At 33.4% G+C, this 16,018-nt stretch overlaps 1 protein-coding gene across 5 annotated transcripts in view; it reads left to right on the plus strand.

The window, feature by feature from the left end:
• The window catches only part of CNTN1 (contactin 1), a 287,480-nt gene that overhangs the window by 234,577 nt on the left and 36,885 nt on the right, over positions 1–16,018 (plus strand). For all 5 annotated transcript variants that reach the window (XM_033117382.1, XM_033117384.1, XM_033117385.1 and 2 more), the window contains 3 exons: positions 3,583–3,653; positions 6,297–6,531; positions 8,953–9,056. In XM_033117382.1, coding sequence (XP_032973273.1) covers positions 3,583–3,653; positions 6,297–6,531; positions 8,953–9,056 — 410 coding nt within the window. The remainder of the gene's footprint in view (positions 1–3,582; positions 3,654–6,296; positions 6,532–8,952; positions 9,057–16,018) is intronic.

Here is a 16,018-nt window from a genome sequence, read left to right on the forward strand (position 1 = left end):
ATACATTGTTAAATAAAACATCAAAGCCCAAAGAGATACAGTAGCCCGCCTTCTCTGTGATGAAGACCCACCACAGGACGCCTGAAACCACAAATAGCACCAGTCCCTACTTATACTGGTTTTTGTTTTTCCCTATGCATACATGCCTATGATAAATTTTAACTTTAAATTAGGCACAGTAACAGATGGACAACAATAACTAATAATAAAATGGGACAATTATAACAATAGGGTGTAATAAAAGTTGTGAATATAGTCTCTCTCTCGATATATCTTATTGTCCTGTCCTCACCCTTCTTCTTGTGATGATGTGAGATGAGAAAATGCCTGCATGATGAGATGCAATGAGGTGAATGACGTAGACATTGTGTCATAGCTTTCGGCTACCACTGACCTTCTGTGGACGCTAACAAGCACGGTGGCTTCTCTGTGGCGTATCTGAATTGTCAGCATTACTACTCTGGCACGTTGGGGTCCTTATTAAGTAAAATAAGCGTTACTTGAACACAAATTCTGCCATCCCACCACAGTCAGTCAGATAACTGAGAAAGCTACTAAGTGACTAACAGGTGGGTAATGTATACCCATAGATCCGCTGGACAAAAAGGATGATTCACAGCTAAGCAGGACAGCATGAGATTTTATCATGCTACTCAGAACAGAGTAAAATTTAAAAATGTATACATTGTTTGTTTCTGAAATTTTTCATGTCATATTTTCTCACTGACTGTGGGTAAACCTAACTGAAATTGAGTGAAGTGAATGGATAATGGGGAGCTGTTGTACTTTAATGCAAATTATGTAAGCATTCAAATCTAAAAGTAAAACTGGTACTATTAGTTTCTTTGTATAGAAAAGCAAAACAGTCATGGCATTGGATTGATTGTTTTCAAAATATTTTTTAGATCTATGACTGAAATACAGAAGCAATCTTATACATAGTAGGTTGGTGCGAACGTAATTGCAGTTTTTGCACTTATTTTTAACCTTTTAAACCACAATTACTTTTGCACCAACCCAGTCGCATTAGGAAATCACTATTAGACTAAAATCATGGCCAATGGACAAGTTAAACTCCCTCACTATTTTTAACCTTCCACAGTAAAATGGTAAACAATGTTTATTCATGATTAATTCCATAATTCTGTATTTATCCCAAATATCCGTTTAAATTCTTTTAGTGATTTATTGTTAAAAGAAAGTCTGGTTTGTTCACTGTTCAATGCCCTGGAGCCTAAAGTTAAACAAGCCTCTTTGTCCTTGGAGTGATTTACTTGCCTGAAAGGAATCGGTCTTTGGCCAAGACCTCCTGTTCCTGCAGGGCTAAAAGCAAATACAGAGCACTTCGCTGCTCTCTTCTCAGATTCATGTCTGATACATAGGTTATGTGTCAATTCTACCTGTGAAAAAAATGTCCCTTAGCTGCTAAGACTAGAACTGAACATTCAAAACTAAATGGAAGAAATTAAGTCAATAATTAATCCAAGAAAGACATAAAAACACACTATTGAGAGATACAGTTACCTTTATGTCTGTGCTTTTGCTTGTCTTACTTTAAGCATCACGAGCTCAATGAGTAATTTCTGAAGAGAAAATACATCTTGAATTAGTTATTTGAAGCATGCTAAAAAGAGCTTAAAATAAACATTATAAAATGGAAAAATATTCAATCTAATGTAAATACACTCCATTGTTTAGCTCTGTTCTAAATAAAAAGGTTAATTTTAGTTATAATGAAAAAGATCACAGGAAAATGATTTGGAAAATAATACTTGTCCTGGTGAAGGCACTATTTTATTCAACAAATTGCAGTACAATAAATTATTCTAGTTATTTTTTAAAATTTTTGCCTATGACCACTATACTTACATGTAGAGTTAAACACAAAATTTGATTTAGTCATTGGTTATAAGACAGTATACTCCTTGTTTCTCTATAGCCTGGAGAGTTTTTAACTTCAGAATATGAGTTATGGGATACAAAGAGTTTCCAGGAGTTATTTTACTATCCCAGACTCCAATATGTATTTATCCAAAGTGCTATAAGTAAATTATTTTTTAACATCCTTGTGAACAAATTTCATTTCTAATATTCATATAGTGACAGTTAAAATAGTAAAAGAAAATCTCTCCAACTTCAGATTAATTTCTTCATTAGAAAAGGAAATCATCATATAGTTTTATAGATGTAAAGAAAAGCATGAATTTTGTTTGTTTCTGTGCAATTAATGTATATACTTCACCAAAGAATTTACATGGCTAATATTAGGAGAAGTTTTGAGGTATCTATCTTCAAGTCAAAATTATTTGTAAGTAATTCACTAAATGGACCTTGAGAGCCTTGAGGAAGCTGTGACTATTTCCTATTTATAAGTAATTTGGAGACTCAAGGGAGAACTGCTGTTTCATCTTTTCTTTAAAATGTTAACAGATCTGGGAATGCTATCTCAGACTGGAGCCACAGCATTTGTGTGGAAAAATGTATGTCCTCTCTAAAAACACAGACTTCATCCATGTAGCTGTGTAGCTAGTCTCCAAGTACCTCGAGTGCAGGGACAAACTATGCTTATTATCTGCACAACTCCTGTTAGATGGAAATCTAGTAAAATACAGTGTACAGTAAGATACAGTATCCAAATCCAGTAAGAGCCAGCAGCTATCCTGAAGGACTTTCAAGAAGAAAGAATAACTTGGAGGAAAAATACAGAAGAAGCCATTAGACTTGGCAGTTTGAAGTAATTTTGTGATTTTTTTTTTTTAGAGAGTAATTGCAGTAATAAGACAAAGTTAAAACATATTATGGGTTGTTAAAAAGTGACTATGAAGTGAAGTACAAAACGCAGTCATATATCAGTTCTTTGCAGTTCAGTGACAAGAGAGAGTGCGATGGCTTGGAGATGAAGAGGAAAACAGTATCACAGGATGACTTTTAAGGATGGAGAGACTGCAAAATGCAGGGTCTCTACAGTAAACAGACTGAAAACTGAAGGATAGATATAAGCTATAGATATAGGGGAGAGTTGGAGTCACTAATGGGGCCAGAAAAGATTTAGGAACTGGAAGTGGGAACGCAAGGGACAATAATAGCTTTCCAATATTTCCAGGTTTGTGGGGACGGAACTTTGTTAATGCACAAGCACCATTTCTTAGCCGTCATTTGTAGATTGAAGCGTAAAACTAAGAGAACAGTTTGTTGTTACAGAAGGGCATAGGGTTCAAAAGTAAGAGCTGTGATACAGTTCCCAAAAAAGTACATCTAATCTTTCAAAATCATATTAAATGAAAGAATATAGGCACAAAAAAAAAAGGATGGGGGAGGCAAATTTGCTTTGTTACCCTTTGCTGAAGAAAACTGGCATATTTCCTATGGCACTGAATCAATTGTTATCTTGGCAGTAAAACAGATTATTGCAGCTACTGTGAGCCATTGTTCTAATTGAGTGGCTTTCATGTGCAGTTTGTCTTTTGCAGTGAAAGAAAAACAATATGTGGTTTCTGTAGTGAATTAGAACTTTAATGCCAGAAGAAATTATATAGCCTCTATATATTTTGTTTTATTTATTTATTTGTTTGTTTGTTTCAGCACCTAATGTGGCTCCTTCAGATGTGGGAGGTGGGGGAGGAAGCAACAGAGAGCTGACCATAACATGGGCGGTGAGTCTTAACAAATTGCGTATGTTATAGGCTGCTAGATCTATACTTAATCTCAAACCTATTTTGTTTTTGAACTAAACTGAAATAAAAAAAAGACAATGCCCGCAGCACAAGCAAGAATAAATTACTGAAATAATTTTTGTTCTTAAATGCATGTCAGATTTTACCTGGCTTACTACGACTTAACATGCAAAAATTGATCCTTGAGGCCAAGGGATCTGTTGGCCTAAAAAAATTAAACAAATATTCAATTGTCTGAGTCCAGAGATATGTTGAACTCATGGTGGGTTGGTAATCCAAATGTAATTTATTACTTTTTTTCCCTAATAGTCAAAACTCCAAAGATTTGGTTAAAAAGCTTTTATATTAGCACCTGTTTTTTAATTGGAGCTTGTTTCTCACGTGAGACTTACTTTGATTACTAAGCGTTCGTGATAGGTCAGTCTTAGGAGTCACCCAAGAAAGTTGTTGCTGATATATACAGTTTATTAAAATGGTATGACCCAAACGGGAGTTCCACATCAGAGACTATAATGTCTGGAAAACAATACATCTTAGCTGGATTTTATGAAGTGAGAGAGATACTGGTGTTGCAGAAGGCTGTGATAGTACAAACTTGTGTGAATTAGACATCTGATGTTTACCTAGGTAATGTGTCTTATACAGATCCATGTATTTATATGATATTTTTAGTACTTAATCACTACGGATAGTCAAAGAATACAACTTAGGCACTAAAGAATTTTGAGGGAAGCAGGAAAAATGTCAGGTTTTATTCCTTACATAAATCAAATTGATTTATATAAAAGTTGATATTTAGCAAAACTCAATTTTTTGTTGTATGGTCATATTTTGTACTAGGCATTTAAATCACATTTTTAAGTAAGATTTAAAAAAAAAAATGCTTTTTCCTAGCTTGATTTTCTTAAACTCTGTGGATATCAACTTTGGGATAAGATAGAGATTGTCAGAAAATTCTGAATGGGAAATCCAGTTCTAGAAATGTGAAATAAAGTCTCTGGGAATAGGGCTGGAGAATCATTAATTTTTGAAAGCTCCATAGCCAATTCTGATACACTTTGAATTACGAAAACCAAGTAGAGAATTAGCAATAAGAAACAATGTTTATTGTGGAAACGTTAGTCTATATCCTCTAATCCAAAATAGCATTTTGTGCATCCTGTGATCATGCGTCAGAATATCTATAGTTAATCCTTGAACAACATGGGTTTGAACCTCCCAGGTCCACTTATACATTCATTTTTTTCCAATAAATACAGCAAATGTATTTTATTATTTTCTTAACATTTTCTCTTCCTTAGCTTAATTTATTGTAAGAATACAGAATATAATACATGTAAGAGACAAAATATGTTAATTGACAGTTTATGTTTTTGCTAAGGCTTCAGTCATTAGCAGTCTATTTGTAGTTAAGTTTTGGGGGAGTCAAGAGTTATATACAGATTTTTGACTGTGCCAAGGGGTTGGTGCCCCTTACCCCCAAGTTGTTTGAGAGTCAATTGTGTACTCTACAACCAAGTATAACTTCTTTACCCTGTGAACTGTATACATTTTTATATATTCCTATTTAACATAAGTATATTCAAGCAATTGTGTTATATTCACTTCAAGATTTTCCTCAAGACACTTTAACTTGGAATTTCTGGTGAGAAAAGTAAATATACAATTTGCACATTTACCTTATGGGCTAAATATGACTAGATGATTAGCATTTACTGCAAAGAGCTTTAAGTCAGTGTTTATAAATAATGACTTGTTAGGGCTAATGCAGACATCTTTATTGGACAATTGATATATGTAATAATAAGAAACTCAGAAAAAATAATGCAAAACAGAACACTTGCTTCAATATTAGAGTCAGACAAGGTCCCAAAGCCAGCTTCCTACAGGCGAGAGCAACGTTAGCCCTTTTTCTTCTGCTTTCTCTCTTTTTTCCTCTGACCAGTTTCTATTGTTTGATTACGATACAAATATCTTAGAGTCTTGTATAACTCTCTTATCATGCCTCTCAACTCTAAAATTCATGTATTCGTTCACTGGATAAATATTACTTGTGGCCTTGTTCTGGGTACAATGGCTAAAGAAGTAATCAAAACTGACAAACACTTCGTCCTCGTGAAACTTATATCCTAGTAATTGAGAGAGACAATAAATTAGATAAGTAAGTTATATAGGGTATATCATGACAGTGTTACAGAGAAAAAATAAAGCCAGGAGGTGGGCTATGGAGTATTATGTAGAGAGTCTGGAAATGGCCAACCTGGGGCCAGGGAAAACATCAAGTAGGTGATTTTTTTTCCTCAAGAAAGTGAGGGAGAGAGCCTTGTCACATATGGGAGAGCATCCTAGTTAGAAGGTAGAAGGGACTGAAAGTACAAAGGCCCAGAGCAGGAGCCCCAGAAGGATGTTCCAGGAATAGCTAACTTGGTAAGTGAAGTTATCACATGTTTGAGCATGTTTTGCCCTGGAATTTTCAGTCAGCACTAACTTACAAACTAAGATTATGTTTTTACAAAGAATGTGCTCCTGTGTATATCATTATCATTAGTATTATTTGCATTGAATTTTGCCTGCTGTTAAATGTGTTGCTTAAACCTATTTAATATTTGGATTTCTATTTAGCCTTTGTCAAGAGAATATCACTACGGCAACAATTTTGGTTACATAGTGGCATTTAAGCCATTTGATGGGGAAGAATGGAAAAAAGTTACAGTTACTAATCCAGATATTGGTCGATATGTCCATAAAGATGAGTCCATGCGCCCTTCCACTGCGTTTCAAGTCAAAGTTAAGGCTTTCAACAACAAAGGAGATGGCCCTTACAGCCTCGTAGCAGTCATTAATTCAGCACAAGACGGTGGGTAAAAAAAAAAAAAAGGGAGGAAAAACCTAGTTCTGTCTCTGGTAGGCATTTCATTTACTGTCTTTCAGGACTTACTTTATGAGATCTTTTTATAATACTACGTATTTAATAAATGAGTATTATTTTGAGCCAAATTAAAATGTCAGTATCCCCATCTAAATGATAAGAATGTTGCCAAAAACTTTTTCATCCTTTAGTTCATGTCCATGGTAGTTAGGATAGCTCCTCGAAAATAATTGGTTTGGACCCCTGTTCCTGGTCCCTTGGTTACAATTTTGCAGTCAGAAATTCTTCATACTTGATTGAAACTTCAGTCTGTCTGTGCATTCATAAAATTTACTACTTAGAAATTCCTTAACATAGTTTTTTAATTCCCCTTTTTAAAAAACCCTAACTTGTATAATTGTAGCATTTATGTAACTTTTTGTCATTATGGTAGAGTGCTGGAATTTTATTAAAAGGAATCTAGGCATAATTCTATGAAAAGGGATTTAGAAAGCCAGTTGAAATTTTTTTCTTGGAAAGGAAAAAATTTGGAAGGAGATGTAGGTGAAAAAAAAAGATACAGGTACTGGCTCTAATTGTTTTTCTAGAAACTTTAACTGAACTGAGCATGCCCCTAGAAGGCTTTATACATCTATGCTAAGTAATATGTAGTTTTAAACTAAACATATTGGCATTGATTTTTATGATTTCCTACTTAAGCGACTATGCTTTTTATTTATTTTCCTATTAAAAACATAAGACCTTCTTATATCTCTGTACTTATTTACACTATTTGTATAATTAATGGCTAGAAACAGAGGTTTCATTGCCTTCTGACTTAACACATTTGTCCTTGCCCAAGATTCTCTTTGCACATGTGTGAGAAGCACAAATGGTAGAGTTCGAAAACTTAAAACTATGTGAGATATTCTGATATCTTAGAGGAAAAACACTCTATTAGTTTACTCAATTACATTATTTTTACTCCAAAATAAACATTTAGCTATCCCTTAAAACTCACACACACTCTTCAATCATAGAGTTATTAGCTTTCATATTTTCAAAAAATTTAAGTGTTCAATCATCTAATGATTTTCACTTCCAATGCAAACATGAAAGGCAATCTTATATGTGTGTGTGTGTGTGTGTGTGTGTGTGTGTGTACACCACATACATACTTATTTAAGTTAACTCACCTAAAAACAGTTTAAAAAAAGAAGAGGAAATTATTTAATTTTGTATAACCAATTCAGGACTTTTTAGTCTTACATTCCTATGCTTGTTCTGATTCAGCAGAAATACAGTGGCTCAATGTTAATAGATTGAACAACATGAGTGCATCTCACAGAGAAAACAAAAGTATGAAGTATTTTACAAGTTATTTTCTCACCCAATATCATTTTTTTTAACTGCTTTATTTGACGCTGAAGTAATCAGGCAGATAGCCATGCTTGTCATCTCTTTAGTCATGGCTATCTGTGTTAAATTACATTTCTGTCCTAAATATTTCACAAATGTCGTAAAACCTGCATGTGCCAAAACTTGTGTAAGTGTTCATCTTTTTTTTGAATGCTAAAAAATTATTCATAGTGCTACATGTTTACCTTGATTTGAACCGTGTTCATGTGTAGGGCGTTTTTAATGTAAAAGAGGATTACAGTTTGTTAATAAAACACAATAAAAATTGATCACTCTTACTTAAAGATTTCCTTAGTTTCTTTGTGTAGTTTTCATAAGGGATGTAAATAACTTTTTTCCCACTGAACACAGGCTATTTTGATACATATTTGACTTGATGCCCAGTTAAAAGATTAGACTTATATAAAAGCTTTCTTGAGCCCAAGAAGCCGTAGATGTCACAACTTGTTTCAAGGGACCTTAAAAAAAATTCTTAGCTTAAACATAAAGAAAGCAGGCCCTATTGCTATGTGTCTTTAGCTCATATCAACAGAAAGTATGAGAAACTGGAAAATTCATTGTAATGAATAATGTTCTATTATAAACATCAAATTTCCCATTTTTGATAATGTAGAGTTGATAAGCTAAATGTAATGAATTTTAATCTGTATCCACAGGTTTTCTTAGGCTGATTGAGAGAAATTAAAAAAAAAAAATGTGTTGTTTTGTCCATAAAGCTTTCCATGTTTTATAAAAGTATGTGTGCACATACATATGTATGTGGGTCTATATTAACATTCATGTATATGAATACATGTGTACATTTATCACTGATGACCAATAAAAGCAAGTAACATTACAAAAGTAGAGAAAGATGTAATTCAGCGATTGAACTTATTTTATTTTGGAAATATTAAAACTATTTGAAAATATTAAAACATAATTTTAATTCATTCATACACAAATGGTGCTATTTGAATTTTATATTATAGTCATTTTATGTATGAATTTAATGTTTTAATCACATTTCAGCTCCCAGTGAAGCCCCAACAGAAGTAGGTGTAAAAGTCTTATCATCATCTGAGGTATCTGTTCATTGGAAGCATGTTGTAGAAAAAATAGTGGAAAGCTATCAGGTGAGTTCAATTTTTATCAAACTGAATACATTTATTGATAAATATATTAGTATTAGTTTTCAAATATGTCACATCTTTCAGTGTTCTATGTTCCATTGATTTATGTGGCACCTAACACTGTATTCTCTGTGTTGGGCTTTTATAAGCAATTTGTTAAGAGTAAAGAAGAGGTTCCTAACTGGCTTATGTAGCCAACATGTAGAGTCTTATGTGTTGACAAATAATTGGTCAAAGTAAAAACTAAGGTAGCATCTTTGGTTAAGCAATATCTTTTGAGACAAATGTGCTCATAGAGGTGAATTTTTTAAGTTTTTTGGAAAGCAGTTTGGTAATTTATAAGAGGATCCTTAAAATGTTCACACATAATGCAATATATAGATGATGTATTATAGAATTGTATTATCATTTTCTTGACCATTGCCACCCCAATAAATTTGAAATAAATACATAGATAGATAAAGTGCATCCTCTTTGGCTCAGTAGTTCTACTTCTAAAAGTCCCTCCAAAAGAAACAATTATAAATATACCAAATATGTGTCTCATGACATTACCTATGAAGACATAAATTTGGCAACACTCAAAATGTCCCAAGGAAAACTTCCCTTGATTAAGTCTTAAAAGACCAGTAAGAATTAGTTATAAGGAAAGGAGAGGACTTGTCTCAGTTAAAGGGAGTACTACTTGGAAAATTGAAGCTAGAATGATAATTGAAGTTTTTAATATAATGTTAACAAAATTTAGATTTGACTGTGTAGGAAAAGTGAAGTTGTGCCATATTTTTAATCACAAAGAGTGAAAATTAAGAGAAATTGACATCATCCCACCTTTGCAGATGAGCGAATGGATACCAAAGAAAGTAAATGACTTGCTTCAGTTAGCACTAATGAAAAGTATCAGATCAGTGTCTAACACTCAGATTATCTGATTCAAAGTTCAAGGCTTTACGTCAAACCACAGATTATTATTACTTTTTTTCCATTTTACTCAGTGAGTACCATTCTGAAACTATGGGCAGTGAGCTGCCCACCCAGTCAGCTTGCCCTCTCAAGTCTTGTGCTCCTCTTCTTCTTCTGTCCATGGAATATTTGTCCCATGAAAGCAAGATTTTTGTCTGCTTTGCTCTTAGTGACAAAAAAGTATTGCGTACATAGACTAAAAAGATTCCCTGGGTGCTGATAGAGATACTGAAGTATGATAAAATAAAGTGTTATCATCTGTCTTTCTCAAAGGCACATTTCTGAGCTGTAACTACAAAGCCAACCGAAGTTTCTAAGTTTTAAATATGAAACCTGATAGGAAAAAATATTTTTTGGTACTGTTGGTTGTGATTTTGGTAGCTCTCTAAGTGTGTTTATGCAGTCTTTGCAAGGGTTCAGCTGAAGTTTAAGCATCGACTAAGAAGACCCAATATTCGTAATTTATTAAACCAACAATTACATTTACAGCTATTACAAACGAAATGGGAAAGAGGGAGAAATTCACTAGATGTTACAAACCCTCATAATAAAAAAGTCCAAAGGTATCTTGGGAGAAAATATTTGGAGCTTAAAAGCCATATTTTGGACCATAGGACTTTTTTTTCTCTTTTATATTATTATTCATTCCTAAGTAAGAAAAAAACTAGCAAAAAATATGTAATGTGTAACCCACTCATTGAATCAAAGTGATAACTGTATATTTTACTTTGTTAAAAACATGCTAGATAATTACATATTGTCTTTGCCTAAGAATTACACACTGACTATTTTATAACTTTCGAGAGGCAGAGTACAAAGGAAATACGAGGTGGGAAGCCATGCATGGGCATCAGGGAATGCAGACAGTACTCACAATATGAGTTTTTCGACTGGGAAATAAACATCCATTAGGATTCTCAATTAAATTGTTAGCAAAAAATCAGCTTTCGTGCTTAAGATTTTCCCAAATGAGAATTTCAAAGGAAAAGCGTGTGTCCTCGAGGAATTTAGTTTCACAGATTTCTGACTTTCCGCAACTTCACATGAAGTAGAAAATTATGAGCATTGTGGCTGAGAAGACGTAGTTTGATACCTTACCTCTCTCACTGAGAAATTTGGTAGAAATTTTATTTGAACTTGCGGAACCTGAGTTTCCTCACCTGTAAAGCTGGTAGAGTAATCACTGACTCATAGGACTACTGTGTTGAGGAAATGAAATAAAAGTGGTTAGTGCTTTTCCCTGTTCGGTGTCGTTGGACATTTGAAGACAATGATGATGATAATAGTGATGATGAAGATTATAATGATATCAGTTATGGTGAAAATGATAATATTTGTCGAGCCCTGACGATGCTAAACACTTGATTAAGCACATTGTATTGAATCCACACAATACTAGGGTATCCCTGTTTTACAGATGAAGAACTTGAGGTTTAGAACCATTTGAGTAATATAATAATTGTCATAACCCAATTTGAACTTAGATCTTGCCTCTCCAGAGAATAGTTGATTCAAATCCTGAAAGTAAATCACCAAATTATTGTTTCCATGTTTTTTTCTTAAAAATGTTTCAGTTTTTCAACAGAAACTTGAATACCAAAGAAACAAACATTAAAGCTTAAAAGAGAGAATTTATAACATTTTTATTCTCCTGTAAGAAAATGCCCCTATATGGGGGAAAAACTTGTCTGACTATAATGTGGTTATTTTTTTCTATTTTAAAATGTGATAGAAAAAGCCAATGGTTTAAGAAGACAGATGATGGAGAAAACCAATACCCCACTGCACTTCCTATGAAAATTTACTGTGGGTTTAAGTTATAAAGAAACAGAGAAAAAAAGCAGCACATTAAAAATAATAATAATAATAATAATAGTAATAAATAAATAAAAGCTGGAGAAGCCCCAAATCCTTTGTGATTGACCCCACCTCAACATTAATTTCCTGACATTTCAAGTGAGAACTTAGACAATTGTATTTAAAAAAAAAAAAGTCTTCTCACGATGCAATATAAGAATGATGTATTATAGAATTGTACACTTGAAATCTAAATAATTTTTAATCAATGCCACTTCAATAAATTTTATAAAAATTAAAAAATCAAATAGGCAGTACAACTGAAAAAATTTAAAAAAAAGAAATCTTCCCTGTGGTTTTAAAGTATATCTCAGTAGGATTTTTAAGTTTTACTAATTTTTTTCTCATACCTAGTTAAAGAGCTCTCCACTTCTAATCTTAATACTCAGTAAGTTTTCCTGCAGCATAGCTGAACTAGAAGAAATATAAGAAGTCCTTTCTATCATAGACATGTTAGAACTTTGGGCTCCTGCCCAGGAATCCACAAAAGACTTAGTTTGCTTACCCATCAAGTAAAACATTCACTTGATTTAATGAAAACCAGCAAAATATGCTATCAGGAGTAACAAATACAAAATCTTAGCAGCTGAATCAAAGATCAGTTCAGATGATCGATTTCACAATCATCTTAAGATATTACCAATCCTAAGAAGTCTACTCAAATGTTTTTAAAGATATATTATCATGGTGAGCATAAACTAATATTTAGAAAGTGATTCATTTTCTTATTTTGGAGAAGGCATCTACCGTGTTTCCCCAAAAATAAGACCTAGCCGGACAATCAGCTCTAATGCGTCTTTTGGAGCAAAAATTAATGTAAGACCCAGTCTTATTTTACTTATCATATAATGTAATGTAATACAGTACAATACAATACAATACAATACCAGGTCTTATACAATATAAAAGACCAAGTGTTATATGAATTTTTGCTCCAAATGATGCATTAGAGCTGATTGTCCAGCTAGGTCTTATTTTCGGGGAAACGGTGTCTTTCTCTGGATCTCCCCAAAGCACACAGGTGTGAGAAAATGCAGTTCTGTTGCTATTGCTGTTGTTTGTTCAGTTTAGTTTAAATATGATCCCAGGGAACAGATATAAGGAAAAATCAGAGTGAACAGGAAAGGCAGAAACTCCCAAAAGATGTTTTATCTTGTTGGAAACCACTGTGGGCAACTGGTACTTTATCCCTTGGGATCTTTCAGGAGCTTTAGAAGTGTGGTTCAGAATTGCCCTGCCTGGGATGAAAGGGGAAGCTTTCATCCACTCCTGTTCCCCATTGGTTACGGGTGTCCCCGTGGGCATCACCTTCCCCTCCCACTTCCATGGACTGTTGAGCAACATCAAGTATGACCCAACACGGGGAGGGAGACATTAGCAGCCCCAGCTGCTGTGAAATGCTAACTGGTAGTACTGACGGGAAGCTAGTTGAAGACTGCATAGAATTGACTGGTTCCTGCACCAGTAACTGGAATAAAAGGGAACTTTGAATAGCTCAAGAGGTGTAAGAATACAGATTTTGAATAATTTATATTACCTATTGCTATTCCTAGCCCATTTAAAGTACTGGCATTTGAATTAGTCTGTATCTGGATAATAAATAAAGTTATTATATATTTTTAGCATTTGAGGTTTTTTTGTATTAGCCTTATTTTTTTCATTTAAATAACCATAGTTAGATATTTACCTAAAGACTGTATTAAATCCTATAACAAAAGAATATTCACTTATCACAAGATATTTTTTTTCAGAAAATTCAGAATTGAAAGGAGAGTACTTTGAAATCTAATACAAAAGTTTACTGAAATAAAAATAATAAAATGGAGCAAGCCTAATTTTCAAAAGTGCTAAACATCTCCAAACACTTCCATAGTTGTAACATACATTTTCCTTTTCTTTTTTTTTTTCCTTTTTTTTAAACTCTAAGCTTCTTTGGACGAAATGAGATTAAAGTGCTGTTTTTCTTACAGAGTTCTTATATTTCCCTGGGAAGGGATATAACTATTATGTTTGTATAAAAGTGGCATTATTGTGGCCCATAAGTTTATGGAAAGTATAGTTATTCTTAATTAAAAATATGGGTTAACCTTTTTTCTGAGGCTTTTCTTTTTGGCTTCTGAATACTTTTATAAGGACCAAATTTTCTTGAAGCAAAATTACACACTTTGATCTCCCTGTCAAAGATATTAGTAATTTTATGTTAACCTAAGCATTTCGATTTTTTCCTTTATTTTTTGAGTAAGATCTATGAAGGCAAAGAACATGTTTGCTTGGTTCTTGTCTGCATTCTGAGCATCTAGCATAGTAACTGGTACAAAGTGGATACCCGATAATTATTTGTTCAGTGAATGAATACCATACATCAAATGCATCTTATGTGCACAGTTTTTTAAAAATACACAATAAGCACTTGTCCTCAGGGTTTATAAACTACTATTAGCAGAGAGACAAGTAATGAGGCCATTCCATAATTGTTCAATAAGCACTGTGAGAAATTAACACTAGACAGAGTATGCTGTGGAGATTTTAGAAACATGTAAGGAAAGAGTTAAAATTATAAAATGCCACAGCAATAACTAGAAATAAATACATTATATTTTGCTGATCCAGTATATAAAAATGAATTTTTGGTCCACCATCAATAAAGTGAGACCTTCTTTTTTTATTTCTTTTCTTTTCCGTTTTTTTTCTGGTAGCAATAATCTATTTCCACTAATTCCTAGAGGTTCTCTTTTGGTCTCCATAGTGATTAATCAAAAGCAGTACATTTATTCTGCTCCATGACTGCAGGTTGCACCCTTCACTTCAAGCAATTTTCTCAGTTTTCTCAAGCAGTTAATGTTGGTGCTTCACCACAGTGGGAAACTCAATGAGAGGATCAAGGTGCAATAGCTCAAACTTATCATCTGTCTGGAAATTAACTCTAAGTACATGGCCAGTGGCTAGTTCAGATAAAAAGGACCGTGCCATATTATACATGCATCCATCCACTGTTTATTTTAGGATTCTTTGAAAACATTAAGTCATATGTAAACATGTTTTAAGTTAAGGAGAGACTGATTATTCAACAAAATCATTTTGTATAAGATGCTTTCATTTGTAAGGTTTAATATACTATGAAAATGTACAACTCTCATATTCTAAAATAAGGAAATCCAGGACTAGTTGGCATACTCAATAAACTCTGCTCCCTAGTTACTTGGTGAAGCATAGCTAAGTCACTGCTTTAATTTCTTGTGAATTTAAATGGAGACTCTGTGACAAAGTCAGATGAATAAAGTCACTGGTCATTTAGGATATAGGTGCAAAGTAAATTAATGAGAACTGTGTTCTTTCCTTTTGTATTGTCAAAATGCATCATGGAATTGTGAGTGAGATGGTAGAAAAATGTTATCACTATAATTCCCCATTTTAGTGCATAGTACTTTTTAGAAATGGCTTTTATTAAATTAATCTAGTTTAGAAGCTTCTCCACTTAAACTGGATAGAAAAGTTTTTATAATAGAATGAAGATTTAAAAATGTGGTATACATTCAGTCAGCAAGTATGCATTTAAAAATGCATGCACCCTATGGATTTCAGTTTTGATTACTAGAAAACGGAATGAATACAACCATTCTAGTTTTGTTGAGAAGATAATGTATTTGGATGATCCTAATAAAGTGTCTGGCATTTTATTAGACTTTAAATGTTTATTTTATTTCTCTTTAATCAAGTAGTACAAAAGGCCTTATATACCACCTAGTTCGAATGCCTGTTAAAGTGTAGGCCATCTTCCGCCTCCGGTGAATTAGTCCCTGCCTGAGCACTTCCAGCACCAGGAAACTCATGCTTTCTCTAGGAGGGCCCCATCCTTAGAAAGTCTTTTCTCTGCTAACTGAGTTCTGCCTTTGGAGCCACCTGATGCAATTCTATTTCCTTGGCTCTGAGACCATCTTTCTGGTCAGATGACGAAATGGCAAAGAGATTCTATCAAAACCATGAGGATATATCATTATCAGAAAAAATGAGCACTAATAAACAAAATAAAAATATTGTAAAGGAAACCAAAAAGCAATTAATAACTAGTCTTTGTTCTGAAATGTGCTCATTCTACACATAAACCTTACTTTGTTACCAAGTGAATTTGAGCCATCCAGTTCCATTTT

This window comes from Rhinolophus ferrumequinum, chromosome 10, assembly GCF_004115265.2.
Source record: "Rhinolophus ferrumequinum isolate MPI-CBG mRhiFer1 chromosome 10, mRhiFer1_v1.p, whole genome shotgun sequence".
Taxonomy (NCBI): domain Eukaryota; kingdom Metazoa; phylum Chordata; class Mammalia; order Chiroptera; family Rhinolophidae; genus Rhinolophus; species Rhinolophus ferrumequinum.